The sequence below is a fragment of the Callithrix jacchus genome, chromosome 6, assembly GCF_049354715.1.
Source record: "Callithrix jacchus isolate 240 chromosome 6, calJac240_pri, whole genome shotgun sequence".
Lineage (NCBI taxonomy): Eukaryota > Metazoa > Chordata > Mammalia > Primates > Cebidae > Callithrix > Callithrix jacchus.
Window position 1 is genome coordinate 117,963,773 of NC_133507.1, and position 24,013 is coordinate 117,987,785.

General features: G+C 40.9%; 1 protein-coding gene and 1 pseudogene across 12 annotated transcripts in view; both read right to left on the reverse strand.

Annotated features, from left to right (window-relative positions):
* The window catches only part of ANKRD44 (ankyrin repeat domain 44), a 340,075-nt gene that overhangs the window by 27,656 nt on the left and 288,406 nt on the right, over positions 1 to 24,013 (reverse strand). For all 12 annotated transcript variants that reach the window (XM_078328068.1, XM_035305206.3, XM_078328070.1 and 9 more), the window contains one exon: positions 11,101 to 11,172. In XM_078328068.1, the coding sequence (XP_078184194.1) occupies positions 11,101 to 11,172 (72 nt within the window). The remainder of the gene's footprint in view (positions 1 to 11,100; positions 11,173 to 24,013) is intronic.
* LOC144576691 (large ribosomal subunit protein uL4 pseudogene) lies at positions 17,194 to 18,217 on the reverse strand (annotated as a pseudogene).

The following is a 24,013-nucleotide window of genomic DNA, read 5'->3' on the forward strand; positions in this document are numbered from 1 at the left end:
CACACACACAAAGCACACTGAAAATAAGAGAAGGGAGCTAAGGTTATAGGGGGTGAAAATGGGGATGAAGGCATGGTCAAGAGCAGTTAAGAAAACTGTTTATTGAGGCCTGACTCTGAAACTAAAGATGATAGTTTAAGAGAACATTTTGAGAAATGGGATACACTCACAGGTTGTGTGGTAATGAAAGACCCCCAAACAAGGTGTTCCAGGGGCTTTGGTTTTATGACTTACTGTTGTATTGAAGAGGTGGATGCTCAACCGCATAGGGTTGAGAAGCATGTAGTGGAACCAGAGAGCTGTTTCTAGGGAGGATTTTGCAAAGCCTGCTGCCCATCTAACAGTGAAGGAAATTTTTGTTGGTGGTTATTCAAGAAGATATAGAGGAATACAATTTGAGAGATGACTTTAAAAAGTATGGCAAGACTGCAACCACAGAAGCTAGGAAGACAAGCAGAATGGAAAAAAGAGAGGATTTGCTTTTGTAACTTTTGATGATCATGCTACAGTTGATTAAACTGTAATTCGGAAATACCACAATATTAATGGGCATAACTGTGAAGTGAAAAAGGCCCACTCTAGATGAGAGATGTGGCCTGCTGGATTGCAAAGAGCTTATAGAGGTGGCTCTGGCAATTTTATGGGTGGTGGAGGAAACTTCAGAGGTGGAGGAAGTAATTTTGGCTTTAGTAGAAACTTTGGTGGAAGAAGAGGGCTATCTAAGGTGGTGGAGGTGGTGGCAGCAGAGATAGTTATGGAGGAGGTGATGGTGGAGGTAATGGATTTGGAGGTGATAGTGGCACCTATGATGGTGGCCCTGGTTCTAGTGATAGAGGGGGCTACGGTGGTCGTGGACCAGGATATGGAAATCAAGGTGGTGGATATGGTGGTGGAGGACATGATGGTTACAATGAAGGAAGAAACTCTGGCGGTGGTAACTGTGGTGGTGGTGGGAACAATAATGATTCTGGAAATTATAGTGGACAACAGCAATCAAATTTTGGATTCATGAAAGGGGGTAGTTTTGGTGGAAGCAGCTCAGGTAGTCCCTATGGTGGTGGTTATAGATCTGAGGGAGGAAGTAGTGGATAAGGTAGCAGAAGTTTCTAAAAACAGCAGAAAGGGCTACAGTTTTTAGCAGGAGAGAGAGAGAGGAATTGTCAGGAGAGCTGCAGGTTACTTTGAGACAATCATCCTAAATGCATTAGAGGAATGATAAAAATCTGCCACAGAAGAAATGATCATCCACAGTCAGAAAAGATACTGCAGCTTAAACAGGAAACCCTTCTTGTGCAGGACTGCCACTGCCACAGTTTGCAAAAAGTGTAGCTATTAATTGATGCAATGTAGTGCCATTTAGATGTATAGTCCTGAAGTCTTTCATCTGTTGTAGCTTTATCTTTTCATTTTCATTACATCAGGTATATTGTCCTGTAAACTGGGGTAGTGGTACGAGGAATAAAATATTAAGGCATTTTTAACATTCAATATCTGTGTAATTCAGTTTTCTACATTTTAGTATAAAAGCGTTAACAAAATGCAGTTTTGAAGGTGTTTCCTTGTGAGTTAACAAGTATGAAGATCACTACTAATTACTATTTTGTATGAATTTTGTTAACGTTAACTGTAAAGAACAACTGTGACTTATGGTTTAAAGGAAATCTACTCTCTCCATTTCCAAACCACGATCTGAATGGGCATTGACAAGGGGAGAGAATAGATATTTGTATGTTTGCAATGTGTACTTTAGATATATGAGTGGGTATTTAAATTAGCATATTTGTGAATTTAATAGCATTAAGAACACCTTCAAATGAAAAACAAAAACTCAGAATTAAAAAAAATAGAGAGAAAAAGCCTGACTCCAGTGTCTTCAGCAACCAAAGTCTCCTCTTACGTCACCTGTGCTTTTTATTTTTCTACTGCAGCTATTACTCAAGACATAATTTGTTAGAAAAAAGGCTCAGCACAGACAAAAGACTAATTTCCTTAGACATGAAGAACTCTTGGAAACCATTTTTAAAAACTAGGAAAATATGCAAAAAGCATGAAAAGACAGTTCACAGAAAAAGAAATATAAAAGGTCAATAAATATGTGAAGAAATATGTAAATTTTTAAAGTACTATTTTTCAATTACCAGATTGGCAATGATTAAAGTTTGGTCACGCCCAGTATTAGGTAAGACAATGAAAAAAGCAATCATATTCTCTGTTGGTGAGAGTATAGATTGGTGTGACATTTGTGGAGGGTGGATTTAAAAAAATCTATCAAACTTTTTAAAACGAGAAACAAAGTTGCAAACAGTACTTAAAGTATGACCTCATTTATATACAAAGCAAATATATAATATATAAACAAACATACATATATATACTTCTATATTCATAAAAGATTTGTAGAAAGATAGAAAAGAAGTATCAATGATAGTTATTGCGAGAACCAGGAGGTAGAGTCATAAATGCATGGACTTATTTTACCTTATACCTTTTAAAATATGGTTTGAATGTTTCTTCCTATGTGTTAACAATGACAATAACAAAAACTAGATTGGAAAAGAGACATAGGAATTAAGAGTCCTGATACATTAAAAAATTTTTTCTCAGTACATTATTTTTGTGAATGATTTTTGGTTATTATGTTACATATTAAACCTACATATCATTTATAACATGTCGTATAACAACTCATGCTGATGAATCCCAAATTCATATCCCAGTCCCTTCTTCCTTGACTTTTCGACTTGTATGTCCAGTTGCCTATTGATGATCCCACTTGAATGTCTAATAGGCATCATCTCAAACCAAAATTTCCTTCCCAAAACTTGCTCCCTCTGCTGCCTTTACCATCTCAGTAAATGGCAACTTCATTCTTCTAGTTGTTCAGGCCCCAAACCTTACAGATGTCTTTGTCTTCCCTCCTATTAAATCCAGAGCTATAGCCCTGAACAAGGAAGGGGTCTTGGATAATAGGGCCAGTAGGTGCTGAAAAATAGCCCTTTCCCTCCTTGCTGCCCTAGTACAGGGAAGTGTCTGCGGAAAGCAAGAGACACATTTGCTAACTCCCATGGAGGTGTCATTAGGTTCTCAGGCATCCGTCAGGAATCTGGCCTAATTCTCACAAAGTGCTGTAGCAATGCCACTTTCAGGGCACCATCATCTCTATTCTTTTTTAAAAATACATCCAGAATCTGTCCACTTCTCACAGTATCATCAACCTGTTTTGCCAGGATTACACCAAAAGCTTCCCTTCCTATCCTTGTCCCCCTGCAATCTGTTATTAATGCATCCATTAGGTGAACTCTTTTAAACCCAAGTTAGATCACATTACTCCTTGCTTAAAAAACTAGCCTATGACGTCTTCCTTCACTGATACCAACATCCAAAACTTTCCATGACCAATCAGGCCCCCAGAATCTGGTCTCCTGCTATCCTCACTTCGGTACGTCCCCTCACTCACTCTGTTTCAGCTGCAGCATCCTCCTGCTATAGTTAAACAACTGTATATCCCCCTCTGGGCCACTGCATCTGTGCTTTCTGCCCTCTCTGTCTGGAAAGCTCTTTCAGTAATTCTGCTCAAATATCCCCTAATCAGGGGGGTGTCCTAGAGCAGCCCATGTAAAATATAAAATAGGCTCTGCCCTCCGCTTCACACATATTCCCACTCTCCACCCCACTTACCCTGCTCTCTTCTGCTTCATAGCACAAAACAGGTATCAGTGGATATCTACTGATTTGCTTATTGTTCATGATTGAAGTGACTTAATGTGGGTTGTTCCTGCTCTATTCTAGAATCATGCCTGTACACAGTAGAGACTCAATACTTATTTAATGAATAAAAGAATGAATATAATGACTACTATATTTATTACTATTTGTGGTAGAAACATATTTTTTAAATAGCAATTCATTTTGAGGGCTTTTTATGTTCTGGGCACTATTTTGAACATTTTAGCATAAATCCCAAACATCCTTCGTATAGATGAAAACCCAAAACAAGCAATGTTAATTAACTTGTCCAAGATCACTTAGTAAGTGACAAAGTCAGGATTCTGAACCCAGAATCTGTCACTACTAAAACTCATGCTTTTAGGCACCATCTTACAATTTTCCCCAGTAATTTCATTTAGTTGACTTCCAAACAAAATACTCTTATCTCTATGTGGAGTAGAGACTAAATAATGGCAACAGAGTTGAATAACAAATATTGAATCAGAAACCTAACCCCTTTCTAAAGAAGGCTCAACACCCTTTCTATAGAAGGCACAACACAGAAATGCAGTGGCTTGAGTAGTGCTATGAAGCAAGAAGGTATGCTTCCGGGCCTGACCTTTAGACTCTTGTTCTTTTACTATACACACTGCCTGGCATGAGACAGGAGAACACATTTCTAAAATAAATTGCTAATAGATATGTCTAACTTTCTGATCTGTTCTTGTTATGCAAACCATAGCTGCACAGGATAGTAAGCCTCTATTCTAACCTAAAATCCGAAGCAATAGCTAAATTTGATGAGCGCTTGCTGTGTGTCACATTGCCTCATTGAATTCTCAAAACAACTCATGCTTTGGCTGCTCCTGTTACTCCCACTTTGCCCAGGATGACACAGAAGGGCAGAGATGATACCCAGCTCTCCCATGGTTACACAGCCTAATGTGGAGGAACTGGTTTTTGAAGGTGGACCAGACTGAATCCCAGAGCCCATGTGGTGAGGCTTTTCACTAGTGAATATGGAAAGGGTGCACCATGGCGATAAGGTATGTTTCCTTAACCTTTTATTATAGGAAATTCCAAACATAAACAAAGAATAGAGAATAGTATAATGAATTGCTATATACCTTTCCTCAGTTTTGGTCAGGGCATAGGCAATTTTTTTTTTTAAGCCAGAATCTCACTCTGTCACCCAGGCTGGAGTGCAATGGCACCATCTCAGCTCACTGCAGCCTCCACCTCCTGGGTTCAAGTGATTCTCCTGCCTCAGCCTCCCCAGTAGATAGGATTACAGGTGTACACTACCATGCCCAGCTAATTTTTTTTATTTTTTATTTTTAGTAGAGATGGGGTTTCACCATGTTGGCCAGGCTGGTCTGAAACTTCTGGCCTCAAGTGATCTGCCTGCCTTGCCCTCCTAAAGTTCTGGGATTACAGGTGTGAGACACCATGCCCGGCTGCACAGGTGATTTTAAGGCAACTCAGGAGCACTTCATGTAAAGCTTGAGATAAGCGGAGGGCCTACATCAGTGTCCACATCGGGCTGCAACACTTGACCCCAGGCTTCAGTCTGTCACTCAAACTTGGACTTAACTTGCTTAAGTTAAAGAGACCCAATACTAAAATAAAATGGAGTGAACCCTGTTGGCAATTAGGAAAGCTTTAAAATTTCAACCCATACTTCCTTCTATACCAGTCACTCAAAAACACTCTTTCAGACAGAATGATGGAGAGGCCAGACTTATCTATAAGTCCAATCTTTTGGCTTCCCTGGGCCACACTGGAAGAATTGTCTTAGGCCACACATAAAATACACTAACACTAATGATAGCTGATGAGCTAAAAAAAAGAACCTCATCATGTTTTAAGAAAGTTTACAAATTTGTGTTAGGCCACATTCAAAGCCATCCTGGGCCACATGCTGCACTTGGGCCAGGGGTTGGACAAGTGTGGTCTATAGTTTGCCTTGTTTCTTTAATCTAATTTGTAGCTCCTGAATTTTACTATGCATAAAGTGTAGTCTTCACTAGAAGTATTAAACATTTTAAATTGTTTTAAGCAATACCTTTAAAAAACCTTATTAGATAACAAATACTTCTTAAACATGATTAATTTCTTTAGACCTTGTAAGATCGGAACTAAAGACAATGAGGAGAAAGAATTGGGATCTCAACAGAGTCCATGAGAACAATGGACCTGTCTGGAAATCTTGACAGCTGGAGCCTTTCATTTGCATAACATTGTTTCTTAATTTTTTCAAGTAGATGAAATGCTTATGAAATTCATTGGGCCAATAACCCTGGAGACTTGAGTCATTCGGCCAGGAAATAGTAACTCAAGGCAGGTTGGGTTTCTTGTGGCAGTCAAGGTTTGGGGGCACCTGGTTCCATTACACTTCTCGAGTTCTTCCATGTAAGAAATTATGTGCCTTGGGTTTTATCAAGTTAATTGCTACTGAGGCCCCTAGAGAGGGTAATGGGCATACTTGTGGCGTGCTTGAAGCAAATAATTTTCTAAAGTGTTAGTTTTTAGAGAGAAAGAAGAAAATAATTTTAGAAGGAATCTACTGTAATCACCCTGGTCAAAGTCATGGTCATCCTCTGTAGCCTGGTTTGCCTTGCTTCTGCTTTTGTTCCCTTGCAATTTTGACTCAACAGAGAAACCAAAGAGATCCTTTTGAAACAAAAGTCATATCATGTCAATCTGTTTCCTCAAAACCCTCCTAATGGTTTCCTATTTTGTTCAGAGTGGAAGTCCCTGTGAGAACCTGGCTTCCTCCACAACATGTGAGGCATCACCCCCAGCTACTCTTTCCTCTCCACTCTGCTTCAGCCACAGTGGCTTCTTTCCTGTTCTGTGGACATGCCAAGCATGTGCTCCCCCAGTGACTTTGTACTTCTGCCCAAAACACTCCTCTGTCAGATATCAACATGCATAGCTCTTAAGGTCTCTGTACAAATATGAGAGTCTATGCTACATAAAGTAGCGCCCTGCCAGGTGCAGCAGCTCATGCCTGCAATCCCAGCTCCTCAGGAGGTTCAGACAGGAGGATCACTTGAACCCTGGAGTTTGAGTCCAGCCTGGGCAATGCAGTGAGACTTCGCCTCTTAAATAAATAAATAAATAAGCACCTTGTTTGCCACTTCAACACTTTTCTATCTCCCTGATCCCATTTTACCTTCTCTGTAGCACCTGCAGCACTTATTACCATCTGTCATGTGAGATATTTCCTTGCCTGTTGTCTCCCTAGACTGGATACTCTGTAAGGGCAGAGGTGGGGTTTTGTTCACTGCAATATCTCCAGCTACTCAAACAGTGCTTGGCACTATTCAGTCAGTGTATGTTGGATGAAAGGATGATGTTAATAATGATGTCATATGATGTTAGTAATGATGATGAAGAAGCTAGCTCATGGCACATATGTGCCAGGCACTGTTCTAATTGTGTTACATCCATTAACTCATGCCATCTCCACAATGGCCCTATACTGAGGTACTGCCATTCGTATATCATGGGTAGGGACACTGAGACATAAGGGGTAAGGTATTTGGTTAAGATCACACAATAAACAAATAAATTAACAAGTTGGAAAGGATCTTTGAGATGCTTAACTAACAGCACTCCTTTAACTCACAGGTGGGGAAACCCTGTCCAGGTTAGCTGCTAGTGAAAAGAATGACAGCTGGGACCTCCACTTGATGTATCTTTCCTGGGCCTCTATCAGCCGCAGAACAACTGAAGCCCACCTCTTTTAAATGCTATAGCCACCCTGTCTTTATATAGCCAGCAACCCATAGAGTTTAGCAGAGTATACAATAAGCACTCAACAAATACACTGTGGGGAAAAAAAAAGAATGAGAGATGATAGAGTTTTTGGAGGCCAAGAAACTCTTCTCAGATTAGTAGCAGGCTTGGCAATGCAGTCAAACCCACTTTTCCAGGGCCTGAGACTTCTATCTGAGATAACCCTTCACAAAGTACTCTCTGGGGGCCTTAGTGCTATGTTTGTGAGTGCTCAGCGTTGGGGTAACTTCCCCAGACACAGTAGATGGTTGGGCAGGGATTCTAGCAAGCAACCTGTACTAAGGGCCAACTGGCATGCAGCTTTATACATAAAAATATTCCACTATTCACCCACCTTTTCCACAGTAAGTCCATCTCTGGGAACAAAGACTGAGGTACAGTTTACCCTGATTTCACTGGACTCAAAATGCATGTGTGTATGAGTGTGTAGGAGGTGTGTTGGTGGGTGTCAGAGGATGTGTGAGTGGGTATCAGCAGGTGTGCTGTATGTGGGGAGACAGGAAGTGAAGGGAGGGCTCCACACACACAGTCAGCTCTGGATACTCCCAATCCTTGTGTGATGGCCTTGTCTCCTCTCTATTTGCCTGAACTCCTCTGTATGTCGATTAATAAAACACTCCTCTCTTCTCCCCAAAATCTCCATGTCAATTTTTCATCAGAACGACACTGAAGAAGTGCTTAGGTACATACATTATTAAGTGAAATGTCATAACTACAGTTAAACAAAGAAACCCAGCCCCTTCCCATTCTTCCTGGTGTCCTGCCCCTGGGTTTTGCTAAGCAAAGAAATGTCCCAACACCGTCTTTGTGCCTTGAACCAAGTGCTCACAATTCAGCAGCACCAAGGGCCACGTGAGTGTATCAGGCAGGTTAGCTGGCTGTTGCTGGGTGTGGCTGCCAGTCAGCAGGATTCCTAGGGAGCAGCTGCTGATGGCCAACTCTTACCAGGTCACAATGTGAGACAGAGTGGTGGGTGCACTTCCACCATGGTCACTCCCATGAAGAGTTTGGGGATCATCATTCTGAGCTGTTGCATTTGCCTTCAATTACTGGGATGTAGAGAGGAAGCTTTACTGGTGATAAAATAACTCTTCTCCCCCCTCTCCCAGATCTCACCCAGTACAAGAATCAGAGCCTCAGACTTCCTTGGAGACCCTGTTTTCAAGTCCAGGCAGAAGGTCACAGCTGCAGCTCTGCATGTGCTCATCTTGCTCTCATAAGTTTATGTTTAAACATCCTGCCAGTTTTTAACTGTGGGATTCAATTAGCCATAGGTACACCACTTGTATATTGTTATCTCTAATCAAGTCTCTACCTCAGCCCAAAAACTCCTGAAACTGATAAGCAACTTCAGCAAAGTCTCAGGATATAAAATCAATGTGCAAACATCACAAGCATTCGTCTACATCAATAACAGACTTAAAGAAAGCCAAATCAAGAACGAACTGCCATTCGCAATTGCTACAAAAAGAATAAAATACCTTGGAATACAACTCACAAGGAACGTAAGGGACCTCTTCAAGGAGAACTACAAACCACTGCTCAACGAAATCAGAGAGGACACAAACAGATGGAGAAACATTCCATGTTCATGGTTAGGAAGAATTAATATCGTGAAAATGGCTATACTGCCCAAAGTAATTTACAGAATCAACGCTATCCCCATCAAGCTACCATTGACTTTCTTCACAGAACTGGAAAAAACCACCATGAACTTCATATGGAACCAAAAGAGAGCCCGCATAGCCAAGTCAATTCTAAGCAAAAAGAACACAGCGGGGGGCATCACACTACCGGATTTCAAACTATACTACAAGGCTACAGTAATCAAAACAGCATGGTACTGGTACCAAAACAGAGATATAGACCAATGGAACAAAACAGAGGCACCGGAGGCAACACAACATATCTACAACTATACAATCTTTGATAAACCTGACAAAAACAAGCAAGGGGGAAAGGATTCCCTGTTTAACAAATTGGGAAAACTGGCTAGCCATGTGCAGAAAGCAGAAACTGGACCCCTTCCTGACACCTTACACTAAAATTAACTCCAGATGGATTAAAGACTTAAACATAAGACCTGGTGCCATAAAAACCCTAGAAGGAAATCTAGGCAAAACCATCCAGGACATAGGAGTAGGCAAGGACTTTATGAACAAAACACCAAAAGCATTGGCAACAAAAGCCAAAATAGACAAATGGGACCTAATCAAACTCCACAGCTTCTGCACGGCAAAAGAAACAGTCACTAGAGTGGATCGGCAACCAACAGAATGGGAAAAAATTTTTGCAGTTTACCCATCTGACAAAGGGCTGATATCCAGAATTTACAACGAACTCAAACGGATTTACAGGAAAAAAACAAACAAGCCCATTCAAAAGTGGGCAAAGGATATGAACAGACACTTTACGAAAGAAGACATATATGAGGCCAACAATCATATGAAAAAATGCTCATCGTCACTGGTCATCAGAGAGATGCAAATCAAAACCACATTGAGATACCATCTCACGCCAGTTAGAATGGCGATCATTAAAAAATCTGGAGACAACAGATGCTGGAGAGGATGTGGAGAAAAAGGAACACTTTTACACTGTTGGTGGGAGTGTAAATTAGTTCAACCATTGTGGAAGACAGTGTGGCGATTCCTCAAGGCCTTAGAAATAGAAATTCCATTTGACCCAGCAATCCTATTACTGGGTATATATCCAAAAGACTATAAATCATTCTACTATAAGGAAACATGTACACGAATGTTCATTGCAGCACTGTTTACAATAGCAAAGACCTGGAATCAACCCAAATGCCCATTGATAATAGACTGGATTGGAAAAATGTGGCACATATACACCATGGAATATTATGCAGCAATCAGAAATGATGAGTTTGTGTCATTTGTAGGGACATGGATGAATCTGGAGAACGTCATCCTCAGCAAACTGACACAAGAACAGAAAATGAAACACCGCATATTCTCACTCATAGGTGGGTGATGAAAAATGAGAACACATGGACACAGAAAGGGGAGTACTAAACACTGGGGTCTATTGGGAAAAAGGGGAGGGCCAGTGGGAGGGGGAGGTGGGGAGGGATAGCCTGGGGAGAAATGCCAAATGTGGGTGAAAGGGAGAAGGAAAGAAAAGCACACTGCCATGTGTGTTCCTACGCAACTGTCTTGCATGCTCTGCTCATGTACCCCAAAACTTAAAATCCAATAAAAAATTAAAAAAAAAAAAACTGAAGTGTATCCTTTGAATTCTGAAGACTTAAACTTTATAACAAGAATTTATTAGGAACACTGTGGTAAGAGCTTTAGGTGCATATCTCTTTTCATTTGCCCACATTTTACAGATGGGGAAACTGAGGCTCAAAACAGGGAAGTCATACTTCTGAGATCACCAGCAGATGAAGCCAGGACTAGAAGGTGAGGCAGTCTCTCTCCACAGCCTGCGCCTTTGACCATGGACTACTTTCATTACCACTCATCACTGTGTTACTATGCTTGCATTTTAAGAGCAGTCTAGTTTTAAGAATGCTTAGGTTCTTTGTGTAATAGATGAAGCTGCCAATGGCATCTCACTTACAGCTAAGTGGAGAGGACTCTTGGTAGCACCAGAATCTAATTCTTCAAATCCACTGTTTGTTCTTTCCAAAAGCTGTGGAGACAAAAAGCAAACAACAGTACGTGAGTCCAAATCTTGCAAAATGTTGGCATAAATGAGAAAACAGGTTTCAGAAACTTGGGAAGTTATGTAATTAATCAGTAATATAAAAATCTGATATAACATATCTAAAACAATATGCTAACAGAATATTTAAACTTCTAGATCACCTCAGCACTTGAATCCAGAAAAATAATTCATGTTATAGCCATGTTCTCTTAGCAAATTGTTAATAAAGAAAAAAAAAAGACCCAGGAGGAGAGGATCCAAGATGGCCGATCACTAACATCTCAGGATTGCAGCTCCCAGTGAAAGCGCAGAGAACAAGAGGATGACACACTTTCAAATTTTTGTTGCTCACGGACCAGAAGATTCCCAGTGGAGGAGCCCCACGGGTCGCCAGCGCAACTCTTGTGGCTGGCGCGGCAGCTCTTGGTGCAGAATAAATGGGACTGGTTCCCCTTCTGACCGACGTTTGGAGCTCCGGGAAGGCAGAGTCGCCTATTACGGACTCAAGAAGGAAGCCAGACTGGAGATTCCCAGGCAGAAGAGCACCATCAATCTTAACGCCACTGTTTTGGCTGGCGCAGTGGGTTTGGCCCTGGGAATTAACAACTTGGACGTCCACTCAGAGACCTAATTTGAAAGTTGGTAATTACAAAGACAACAGGTGGATACATTTACAATGATAAGAAGAAACCAGCCTAAAAAGGCTGAGAATACTCAAAATCAGAATGCCTCTCCCTCTAAAGAGGATCACAGTTCCTCATCAACAAGGGAAGAAGGCTTGATGGAGAATGAGTGCATCCCATTAACAGAATCAGGCTTCAGAAGGTGGTTAATAAGAAACTTCTGTGAGTTAAAAGAACATGTTGTAGCCCAATGTAAAGAAACTAAGAACTTTGAAAAAGGGTTTCACGAAATCCTAATGAGAATAGACAATTTAGAGAGGAATATAAGTGAATTAATGGAACTGAAGAATATAAAATGAGAACTCCCAGAAGTATGCACAGGTTTAAACACTCGAATTGATCAAGCAGAAGAAAGGATATCAGAGGTCGAAGACCAACTTAATGAAATAAAACAAAAAGACAAGAATAGAGAAAAAAGGATAAAAAGGAATGAGCAAAGTCTCCAAGAAATATGGGACTATGTGAAAAGACCAAATTTACGTTTGATAGGTGTACCTGAATGCGACGGAGAGAATGAATCCAAGCTGGAAAATATTCTTCAGGATATTATTCAGGAAAACTTTCCCAACCTAGCAAAGCAGGACAAGATTCAACCCCAGGTAATACAGAGAACACCACAAAGATATTCCTCAAGAAGAGTAACCCCAAGGCACATAATTGTTAGATTCACCAGGGTTGAAACGAAGGAGAAAATACTAAGGGCAGCCAGAGAGAAAGGTCAGGTTACCCGCAAAGGGAAGCCTATCAGACTTACAGCAGATCTCTCAGTGGAAACCCTACAAGCCAGAAGAGAGTGGGGGCCAATTTTCAACATCCTTAAAGAACAGAACTTTCAGCCCAGAATTTCATATCCAGCCAAACTAAGCTTCACAACTGAAGGAAAAATAAAATCTTTTATGAACAAGCAAGTACTCAGAGATTTTATTACCACCAGGCCTGCTTTACAAGAGCTTCTGAAAGAAGCATTATACATAGAAAGAAACAACCAGTATTAGCCTTTCTAAAAATATACCAAAAAGTAAAGAGCATCAACATAAAGAAGAATTTACATCAACGAATGGATAAAACAACCAGTTAACATCAAATGGCACTAATCCTAAATTTAAATCGACTAAATCCCCCAATCAAAAGATAGAGCCAAAACCCAACGGTACGCTACATCCAGACCCATTTCACATCCAAAGATACAGAAAGACTCAAAACAAAGGGATGGAGAAAGATTAACCAACTAAATGAAGAGCAAAAATAAATAAATAAAAAGCAGGAGTTGCAATTCTCGCATCCGATAAAATAGATTTTAAAGAAACAAAGAGATAATGGTAAAAGGATCAATGCAACAATAAGAGCTGACAACCCTAACACCCAGATACATAAGACCTATAAAGAGATTTAGACTCAACGAGACAGAAAATTAATAAGGATATCCAGGACTTGAACTCAGATCCAGAACAAGTAAACTTAATAAATTTTTATAGAGCTCTCCACTTTAAATATACAAAATATACATTCTTGTCAATACCACATCACACCTACTCATAGGTTTAAATGAAATATTGATCGGCCATTATTAATACCCATTTTTAAAATAAAGCAACATTTCCATTCTCTCTCCCTCTTTTTCTTCCTCTTTCTTCCTCTCCTTCACTCCGTTTTTTTCTTTCCTTCTCTCCTGACCCACCCATTCTGAACCAGATCATAGAGTTGATCTAAACCTTGCCTTCATGTATCTGTCTCCTTTCTTTCCTCTCAGGGCCCATTTCCAGGTAATGTTCCCTCACTCCCCCTTAAAAAAAAAAAAAAAAAAAAAAAAGACCCGGTATTGATTCTATTATCAAACACATTTACTGCAGATAGTGTGGATAGTGTTGAAAAAGATAAGCCTCCTGCTCTCATGAAGCTTACATTTTAGAAAAACGAAGCATAGATAAATAAATATACAAGTAAGAAAACATTTGGAAGTGATTCATGCTGTAATGAGAATAAAACACAGGGATGTGATATGGAGTGACTGACAGGCTAGTTTATAGCAGATGGTCAGGCAAGGCCTTCTCCAAGGAAGTGATACTTCAAGTGAATCCTGAATAAGAAGAATAATTAAACCAGATAAAGGAGTGGCAGGAGAGTATCTGGGAAGAGGAAATAGTCAATGATATGCATCAAGAGAGGACAAACATGGTAAGATCAAGGAATGGAAAGACCAGTGTGACTAGGGCGTGGGTTAGTGAGGGTGGCAGGAAAATGACATTCTCACAGACCCTTGGTGGGAAAACGAATTGTTAAAACCTTTCTGGTTCCCTAGCAAGCAGACTCAGAGAGGGAAAAAACCTTCTTGGCAATTTGTGCATATCTTTTGATTCTTGGGTTTCATTCCTAATAAATAATTAGACGAGTGCACAATGATGCATATGTAAGAAAACTGACTCATACAACAAATAATGAATGATTACCATGTGCCCCAACACTGTTCCCTGTACTGGTAATTCAATAATAAGCCAAGTATTAAAAATCCGTGCACTGATATTCCCATAATAAACCAAGTATTAAAAATCTATTTCCCTATTGTGGAAGGGACATACAATAAAACAAAGAAGTTATATAGTTTATTAGAAAGTGCAGTCAGGCATGGTGGCTCACGCCGGTAATCCCAACACTTTGGGAGGCTGAGGCAGGAGGACCACAAGGTCAAGAGATCAAGACCATCCTGACTAACATGGTGAAACCCCGTCTCTACTAAAAATACAAAAATTAGCTGGGTGTAGTGGTGCACGCCTGTAATCTCAGCTACTCAGGAGGCTGAGGCAGGAGAATCGCTTGAACCAAGGAGTTGGAGTTTGCAGTGGAGCCAAGATCGCGCCACTGCATTCCAGCCTGGCAACAGAGCAAGACTCCGTCAAGCAAGCAAGCAAGAGCAAGGTGCTAGGGCAGAGAAGGAAGGTTCAAAGAGCTCGAGGGGAGATTAGTTTGTAACTTTATATAGGGTGATTAGGGAAAGCCTCACTGAGCAGGTGATGGCCAAATAAAGTCTTGAGGGAGATGAGGGAGCCTTGTGAATATCTGGGAGAAGAGCATTCTAAGCGGAGGGGTCAGCAGCTGCCAAGACGCTTACAGACAGGTGTGCTTATAAGGAGGCTGGAGCCAAGTGAGTGAGGGTGAGAATGGCAGCACAGAAATCAGAGAGATGGTGGCTGTGGGGGTGGGGTGTCAAAGAGAGCCTTGTGGGTTGTTGTCAGAATTTTGACTTTTATCCCAACTGAGGTGGAAATTCAGTGGAGTGTTCTGAGCAGAGGAGTGACATGATCTGTTAGGCTCTAAGGAGACAAAGGTGGGAGCACAGAGACCATTTAGGAGTTGGGGTAATAGTCCAAGAGAAAATAACAGTGGCTTGGACCAGCAAGAACCAGTGGAGATGGGAGAAACAGTTGGATTGTGGATATTTTTAGAGGTAAAATCAATGAATATAAGAGAAAGAGAGAAGACAAGGATGACGCCCAGTTTTTGTCCTAAGCAAATGGAAGGATAAAGGTACCATGACCTGAGATGAAGAAGGCTGTGAGTGGGATATATCTAGTGGAAACGAGCAGAAGTTCAGTTGTAGACCTGTGATGTCTGAGATGTTTATAAAGCATCTAAAAGTACATCTTGGCAGGTGTGGTGGCTCATGTCTATAATCCTACTGACGTGGGAGAATCACTTGAGCTCAGGAGTTCCAGACCAGGCTGGGCAAGATGGCAAAGCCCCGTCTTCACAAAAAATACAAAAATTAACCAAGTATGGCAGTGTACACCTGTAGTCTCAGCTACTGAGGTGGAAGGATGGCTTGAGTCCAGAAGGTGGAGGTTGCAGTGAGCTGAGATTGTACCACTGCATTCTAGCCTGGGCAACAGAGCCAGAGCCTGTCTTAATGAAAAAATATATCTTATCCAGAAAGTTGCTGGATACATGGGTTTGGAGTTCAGGGTATTTAAAGCCATAAGATTGGATGAGATGAACAAAGGAGTACACAAAGAAGAGAGGGTGTCCCAGGACTAAGAGGCACCTACCACTAAGAGATGAAAAGATGAGGAGAAATCAATAGGAAGACTCAGACTGAGCAGGGGAGCTAAAAGGAAAACAAGGAGAGCATGAGGTTCTGGAACCAAGTGAGGAAGGTGTTTATGAAGAGAATGAGCAGTCATGTCAAGTGTCATGAGAGATCAAGGAAAATAAAACCTGAGAATTTTTTTTTTTTAAAGAGACAGGGTCTCACTCTGTCACCCAGGCTGGAGTGCAGTGGTATGATATCGGCCCACTGCAGCTTCAACCTCCCAGGCCCAAGGGATTCTCCCACTCTGCCTCCCAAGTAACTGGGACTAATGCCTGGCTAATTAAAAAAAAAAAAAAAAAAAATCTGTTTTTTAGAGACAGGGTCTCACTAAGTTGCCCAGGCTGATCTCAAACCCTTGCACTCAAGCAATCCTGCCACGCTGGCCTCCCAAATTGCTGAGATTACACAGGTGTAAGCCAGGCCTGAGAACTGACCTCTGAGTTTAGCAACATGAGGCCTAAGAACTGACCACTGTGATCATTGAGATTAGCAACATGAGGCCTGAGATCTGACCACTGTGTTTAGCAAAACAGAGGAGGCTATTAGTGACTCTGATAAGAGCCATTTATTAAGACATTGTTTATGTGAAAAAAAAACAGAAAAAATAATTAGCAATAGTAATATGTTAAATAAATTATACTGGTATATATTACCCTTCCAGATAAATTGTTCCCCTTTATCTTGCTTTGAAGCTCTTTTCTATTTTTTTAAATAGAGACAGGGTCTCACTCTGCCACCCTGGCTGGAGTGTGATAGTGTGAGCATAGCTCATTGCAGCCCTGAACTCCTGGGCTCAAGCAATCCTCCCACCTTAGCCTCTGGAGTAGCTGGGACTACAGGCACAAGTCACCATATGCCTGACTCTTGAAGTTTTCTTTCTATAGTGACACATCCAAAAGGAATACAAGTCCAGTATCCAAAGCCTTGATGTGAGCTATGATGGTCATCAATATCCAACTCCAGCTTCCTGATTGGGGGGCCTGGGCTGCCCTACATTACAGAGGCTGGACAGCTAAACATCACATTTCCTTGATTCCCTTGAGCTAGAGCTCCAGATTTGATTTCAGCTCTGCCAGTTAGATGCATAAACTTTTCTTTTTCTTCACTGCCTCTTTGATCAGGTCCTTATTAAAAATAAGGTATCCAAAATTATTTGATCTTTATGGTATAAACACATTTAAAAGCTTATGCAGCAGGATTATTTTCCTCTGTGGTAGCTTACTTTTCTGCTGGCTTCTTTTAAGCTGCTGTTTTCTTGGTAGCTGCTGCCTTTTTTCCCACCAGAGGTTTCTGCTGCTTCTTAACACCAACAGCCTTTTTTTCCTCTCTTTCCTACCATAGGCTTCTTCCTGCAGCCCCCTTCTCACCTGATTAAGCCTCTAGTGCTACTGCTGGTGCTGCTGCTGCTACCTTATCCCACCAGAGTTTGTGATTCTTACCCTGGCAAAGAATGGTGTCCTGATACATGGTGTTTGCATATGGGTTTAACTTCAACATGATATTCAGATTTTTCAGTAGGTTCTTTGGGACTCTGCAGTGAATCTGCTTGTCTGCTGCTTGAAGGGCTCTTTGGATCTCTAGGCTTTATAAGATGCTATGGTCTGTACTGCTCATCTTGTGCATGGAAAGATTATAGTTACTCTTGAGGGAAGCAGCTTTATGCCTAGTGCCACACAATTCGTCTAACTTACAGAAAGCACTTTCAGTCCAGTGTAGAAACATCCCACATGCCCACCAGGAGCAAGTTTCAAAATGTTCAGTTTGCTTACATTAAGCTGAGTAATTCCAGGGATGTTTCTGAAGGCCTTCATGATACCATTATCCTCATTAGAGATGATGCAGGGTATCCTGTGTCAGCTGCAATGATGGGTTCTCATTTCGTCCTTGCCAGCTCTTATTTGCTGAGAGGCATAGACCTTTTTGATATCATTCCAGGTTTTAAGTTTCTTATGATGCAAAACAGCCTACTGGTTCTTCTTGCAGCCTTCAACTTTATCTTCAACCACCAAAGGAAGTTCAGGAATTTCCTCAATACAATGACCTTTAGACATGACCAGCATTGGCTGAGGCAGCCACAATAGATCAAATGGCATATCATTTTTGGGTTGCGTTCATTCTACAGTGCCAATGGTGTCAGGTTTTTGTTGGTGCAAACAAGCAGCCTTCACAACCCTAGCCAGAACCACCTAGCAGAACGGTGAGTCCCATGACCTCAGACTCTGGGTATCAGGGCCACGGCTCTGTCAGTACCCTAAAACTTCTCTTCCGGCCATGCCATGTGCTCATCCCCTGAAAGCAGTAGACTCCAAAAAGGGAGAGTTCTCTGGCAAAAATATCATTTTGCCTGCTGTGTTCAAGCTTCCCTTTTAACCAGGTATTGTGAACTGTGTTCACATCAACTTGTACAAAAACAACAAACAGCCCTACACTGCCCATGAATTAGCAGACATGAGAACAGTGCATGGCCTTTAGAAGACAGAGGTGAGGCAGAGAAAATCTGTGATTTCCAATAGTGAGCACAGTCATGAAGACTTTGTCTTTAAGCTTCCAGTATATAGGCCATGAGTTTAGTGAGGATCCAGACACAAGACACAGGGATGCAGGATGTTAATTTTTTTTTGGCAGTATGAATCAAGCCAAAAAGCTGTGTGACTCTTGAGGCAATATTAGTGGGGGTGACAAGACTGTCCCCAAACATCAGCTAGGGTGAAGGGTTTATGGAATCAGTCATTCCAGTGGCTGATTTCTGAATTCCTTATCTTCCTGATCATGGGACAGAGGCAGCCCCCGACAGTCCAGTTCATTGGTTCAGGCTTATTTCTGGAGGCCCACCTAAAGGCCACTCTTCTAGATCTTCCAACAATCTTGCAAACACTGATTTTTAAAAACCAAAGTTTTTTTGCTGAAAATAACTTGAGTGGTTTCTAAGTCCTGCAAATGAATCCTGACTGATTTGAAGAGCAATACAAGTGGTTTTTAAAAAATTTTTTATTATTTCTTTTTGTAGAGATAGGATCTCACTATGTTGCCCAGGCTGGTCTCAAACTCTGGGCTCAAGCAATTCTTCTGCCTCAGCCTCCCAAAATGCTGGGATTACAAGTGTGAGCCACCACACCCAGCTTATAATATTAATACAAGTTTGTATAGATGTTTTCCTAATGGGGACGGAGAAGGGGAAATTATAGCACCCAAAACACTGGAAAGCAAAACTTCCTAAAAATCTACTTTACCCATTTTTCTCCCTGTAAGTCCTAAGCTTATCAAGCCATTTTAAAGCTATAGTGCTGAATGACACTATTTTCATTTTTTAAAAAAAGCCGGCCAGGTGAGTGGCTCATGCCTATAATCCCAACCCTTTGGGAGGCTGAAGCAGGTCAGGAGATCGAGACAAGGTCAGGAGATCAAGACCATCCTGGCCAACATGGTGAAACCCTGTCTCTACTAAAATAAAAAAAAAATTAGCCAGGCATGGTGATGTGCACCTGTAGTCCCAGCTATTCGGGAGGCTGAGGCAGGGGAATCGCTTGAACCTGGGAGGCAGAGGTTGCAGTGAGCTGAGACTGTACCATTGCACTCCAGCCTGGGTAACAAGATTGAAACTCCGTCTCAAAAAAAAAAAAAAAAGCCACATTGCATGACTATATATACAGGAAAACAAAAAGTCTAGATATAGAAATATATACCTTAAAAGATTTAACACAATATCCTAAAAGTGATGTTATAGAAGATTTTCATTTTCTTTGTTATATTGCCAGTGAATATGTATTGCTCTGTTTGCGTGTGTGTCTTGTTTTAAGAGACAGGGTCTTGCTACATTGCCTAGGCTGGAGTGCAGAGCATAAGAGCAATAATAGCACGATAGAGCCCCAAACTCCTGGGCTAAAGCAATCCTCTTACCCATAATCCTGGGTAGCTAGGACTATGGGGCATACCACCACACCCAGCTATGTATTGTTTTGTAATCAGAAAAACACTAAAGCGATTTCTATTTGGAAAAATTAACCTTTCATTCAATTTAATAATGTCCATAGACTCTTAAATAGATTTAGAACTCCTTTCTAGTCAATACATGTGGAACAAAATGCTATGATGTTAGGATTTTTTTTTGGTAAATCAAATAACAATGTAAAAATTACCATCTAAAAGCATGCAATTTCAAATTTGCAAATAATACAATACATATAATTATATTGGAAGTATTAGATACTTTGTGTTTGTTTCTTATTAGTATAAAAATAGAATCTGGAAATTAAACAATCTAGTATCTCAGAATAATGAGAATGAATTTAATTTTAACTTCAAAGCAAATAACTTTAAAACCAATCTCCGTTACAGAGTTGAAATAAAAGTAGCCCCAACTGCTTGATAAGGCTAGAAAACAGCTGTTCTTTGCTTTGTTTTGCAGTATTATCACCTGCAAGACTTCCTGGAATTGACAGTGTGTACCAACCCCAAATCCTGTCCTAGAATAAACTTTTAGTCAAAGGAACACAGAATCATTTCCCCTACTATCACAAATATGACAAACAGGGGCTAGAAGACAATATACTACGACATTTTTGAGAGTGTTTGAGGACAATAGTTGTAAGCCAGATCATTATCAGAAGAGACATGATCGTGATCAGATTCTTGATTTAAATCCACTCTGGCTGCAGAGTCAAAAATGAACTACAGTGGTGCTGGGGATGCGTATTGCTACTCTATAAGAAGGAGGTGTGTTAGGATATTTCAACAGTGGGATTTCTAAATTGTGAATTAATCAGTCAGTGAGAACCCATGGTAGCCTGAACTACAGAAGAGGTTATAGAAATGACAATGTCACTCTTTTATTCATTAATTCAATAATTATTTACTGATCCCTGTGCCAGGCGCTGAGATTACAGCTCTAATGTGGTCCCTAAATAGAGCTTAGAGATATAGAGCTTATAGTTTAGAAGGTGGAATAGACACAACTCATTGACTGAACATTGGAGGGTGGGGAAAGAGGAGAGTCAAGGATGACTCCGAATTTTCTAGCTTTAGTAATGGAGTGAATGGTGATGCCTTCTTCATAAGAAACAAAGGGACGAAGCAAGATCAATGTAGAGAGAGATGCATTGAGTTTTAGTTTTAATGCTGCTGGGAAATTCAAGGGGAAGTGTCTAGTGGACAACTGGATATAAGGTGTCAGGCTTTAGAAGAGAGATCTGGGGTGGTTATGGATTTGGGAATTATCACCAATGGCTGATGCATGAAGCCTCCACAGTAAATGAAGCCACTGAGAGTGAATGTCTAATGAGAGATGGGAAAAGGCCTAAGATATAACCCTCAGGAACCTCAACTAGTTATAACCTTCTTGTAAGAATACTCCCATTTACATCTTCATGGTTATCCTCAACATTTACAAAATCTATGCATTCACATGCTAGTTTTCATGCTGAACTACATTCGTAAATCCAATGTGCATATCCAGTATGTCGCCATGGACTTCTATTGACACAATAAAACTTTCCAAGGACTGACTTGGTCCTCTGTCTTAAAAAAAAACCTATTAAAATGTCTACCTTAATAATAAGACCTTCATCCGGACTACCTAATCTTATTTTTTATCATCTCCAAAACCCCCAAATTGCTTTTCTCAACTGATTAATCATTCACGAAGCTTCTATGTAGAGTCCAGCACTGCTTGATCCCACTTCTTCCCCATACCCCCCACCTGCCACCATCTGTTTGCCAGGACTCTGTTTGGGTGAAAATAATCACATTTGAAGTTGACATCTCAACCTCAAACTCCTACTGAGAAGTGAAGATGGGTGCCTGAAGAGAATATGAAGAAGGAAGGTGGTACAACCATGCAAGCCAACTTTTTAGCTGTCTTATCTGCAAAACGTGAACTCTCTGGTTCACTTGGGGGAATGGCTGAGATGCACAGTGGAGTCTTTGGTCCATTAATACTATTGCATTTGAAATTACAATAATCCATAGGGCAGTTTCTCAGTCTGAAGGCATTTCCACAGGATTGGAGGACTCACACAAACAGCATCTCAATGCTTTAGATTTAAAAGCAGCAAAAGCAATAGAAGGTTAAATTTAAGCCTCCTCTACAAAGTGAATCTGTGATAAGAAAATCAAGAACAAATAGGAACTCAGTGGTAAGCCAACTGGCTGCTGAGTTAACAAAACAGTAATCTTATCATCCAAATTTGTGAGGGAACACATAAATACAACATTTGAGCTGGAAACCCAAGCTTTATAAATAGCATAGATTATGACAGACTATGTGAAAACATGGCAGGGAAAAATCCAGGGGCCCCAAGAGAACTCAAGCTAATCTACACCATTTTTAAAATGTAAGAAAATAGAAAGTATGACTCAGGCTGCAAAAAGAGAAAAGTCTAGCTGGTATGTCTGAGGTAAGCCTCTCTCTCCTTGCTTCTGGTAAGACTCTAAACTACATACCGGTTTCCACAAATTAGGAGGGAAGGGAGAAGCCAGAAAACCAATCAGAAAATATCCATGGGAACCACATAAAGGAGGTTCTCTGACGAGAGGTTAAAATGGAATTCTTTATCTTTTAGCAGTGAAGACTGAGAGGACATTTATGGATCTTCAAGTCTGTGAAGGGGTGGAAGCAGACCAGGGCCCCTGGAAAGTTGGCACCTCTGTCACTAATTCTCTTTAACATTCTGCTTTTCTATGCTGAAGAATGAAAAGCTGTTCAGGCAACCTCAGGGCCACTTCTGAGTCAACTGTGCAGCCAGTGCTGGTCAGGCTATGACCTGGCCTTGGCTCAGCCCAGAATGGGGGGCTGGGTCTGCAGAAGTTCCAGACCACCAGCCTGTGTCAATACCCTCCCTTCAGAGGATCCCAGGGGCCTGGTTTGAGCTTGGGAGACCCCATAGGTCTTTTGATCTCAGATGTGCCAAACCATGCTGGACCCCTATGGACCCCCGACCTTACTGCATATCCACAAAGAACCTCAGGCTCAACCCCAAATAAACTCTCATCTCCAAGGTGGCATATCTGTAGCAGCATTGACCATATCTTTTTCATGATTCCACTCACGTCCTTCACAGCTATTAGAAGAAGCTGTGTTGCCTGAAATTGTTATTAACAACAATAACCAGAAACTCAGTAGTTTCTAGAAATGTATGAATCAAATCTAATTTAATTTGTCTCTCCCCAGTCCAATTCCGTAAGCGAGGAACCATTAACTTTCTATAGTTGTGTAAGTCAAGGTGTATGCAACTTTATTTATTTAGAGACAGAGTCTCGCTCTGTCACCGAGGCTGGAGTGGAGTGGCACTATCTCAGCTCACTGCAACCTCCACCTCCCGGGTTCAAGTGATTCTCCTGCCTCAGCCTCCCGAGTAGCTGGGATTACAGGCACCCACCATCATGCCTGGCTAATTTCTGTATTTTTAGTAGAGACAGGGTTTCACCATGACGGTCAGGCTGGTCTTGAACTCCTAACCTCAAATGATCCATCCATCTCAGCCTCCCAAAGTGCTGGGATTATAAGTGGTCTATGCAACTTTAAAAGGTGATAACACAAATTAAGGAGGGTGCTACTAAAAGCTTAACTACGTTAAGTTTCCATATCTTCTTAGGAGTGGATTTTGATGACTCTGCTTATCTCTTCCCTCCAGGAAATCATCAGTTCCTGGTGATTTCCTTGCCAATTAAAAGGCAGAAGAGCCTGTAGTATGTGTAAGGAAAGTCTAATGAAATCCGTGATGAAGATAGATCTGAATGCAACATGCAAAATGCATGGCACTTAAAACTACCTTGTAAGAGCCCTAAAAACGTTCATATACCTTTGACCTAGTAACCATACTTCAGAGACTCTATCCTGATAAAGTTTTAAGCCCAAAGCCATTTAATAATGAAACAGTATGAACAACCTAAATTGCAGAATGGCTAAGTTATGGTTGATCTAATGATTAAATATTATTTAGCCATTAAAAATGTTTCCCAAGAGTTTTTAATGGCATTGGGAAAGGATTATGTCATGATATGTTACGAAAAAAATCAGCATGCAGAATTACACATTCAATGTTACCCAACAGATGAAAAAATA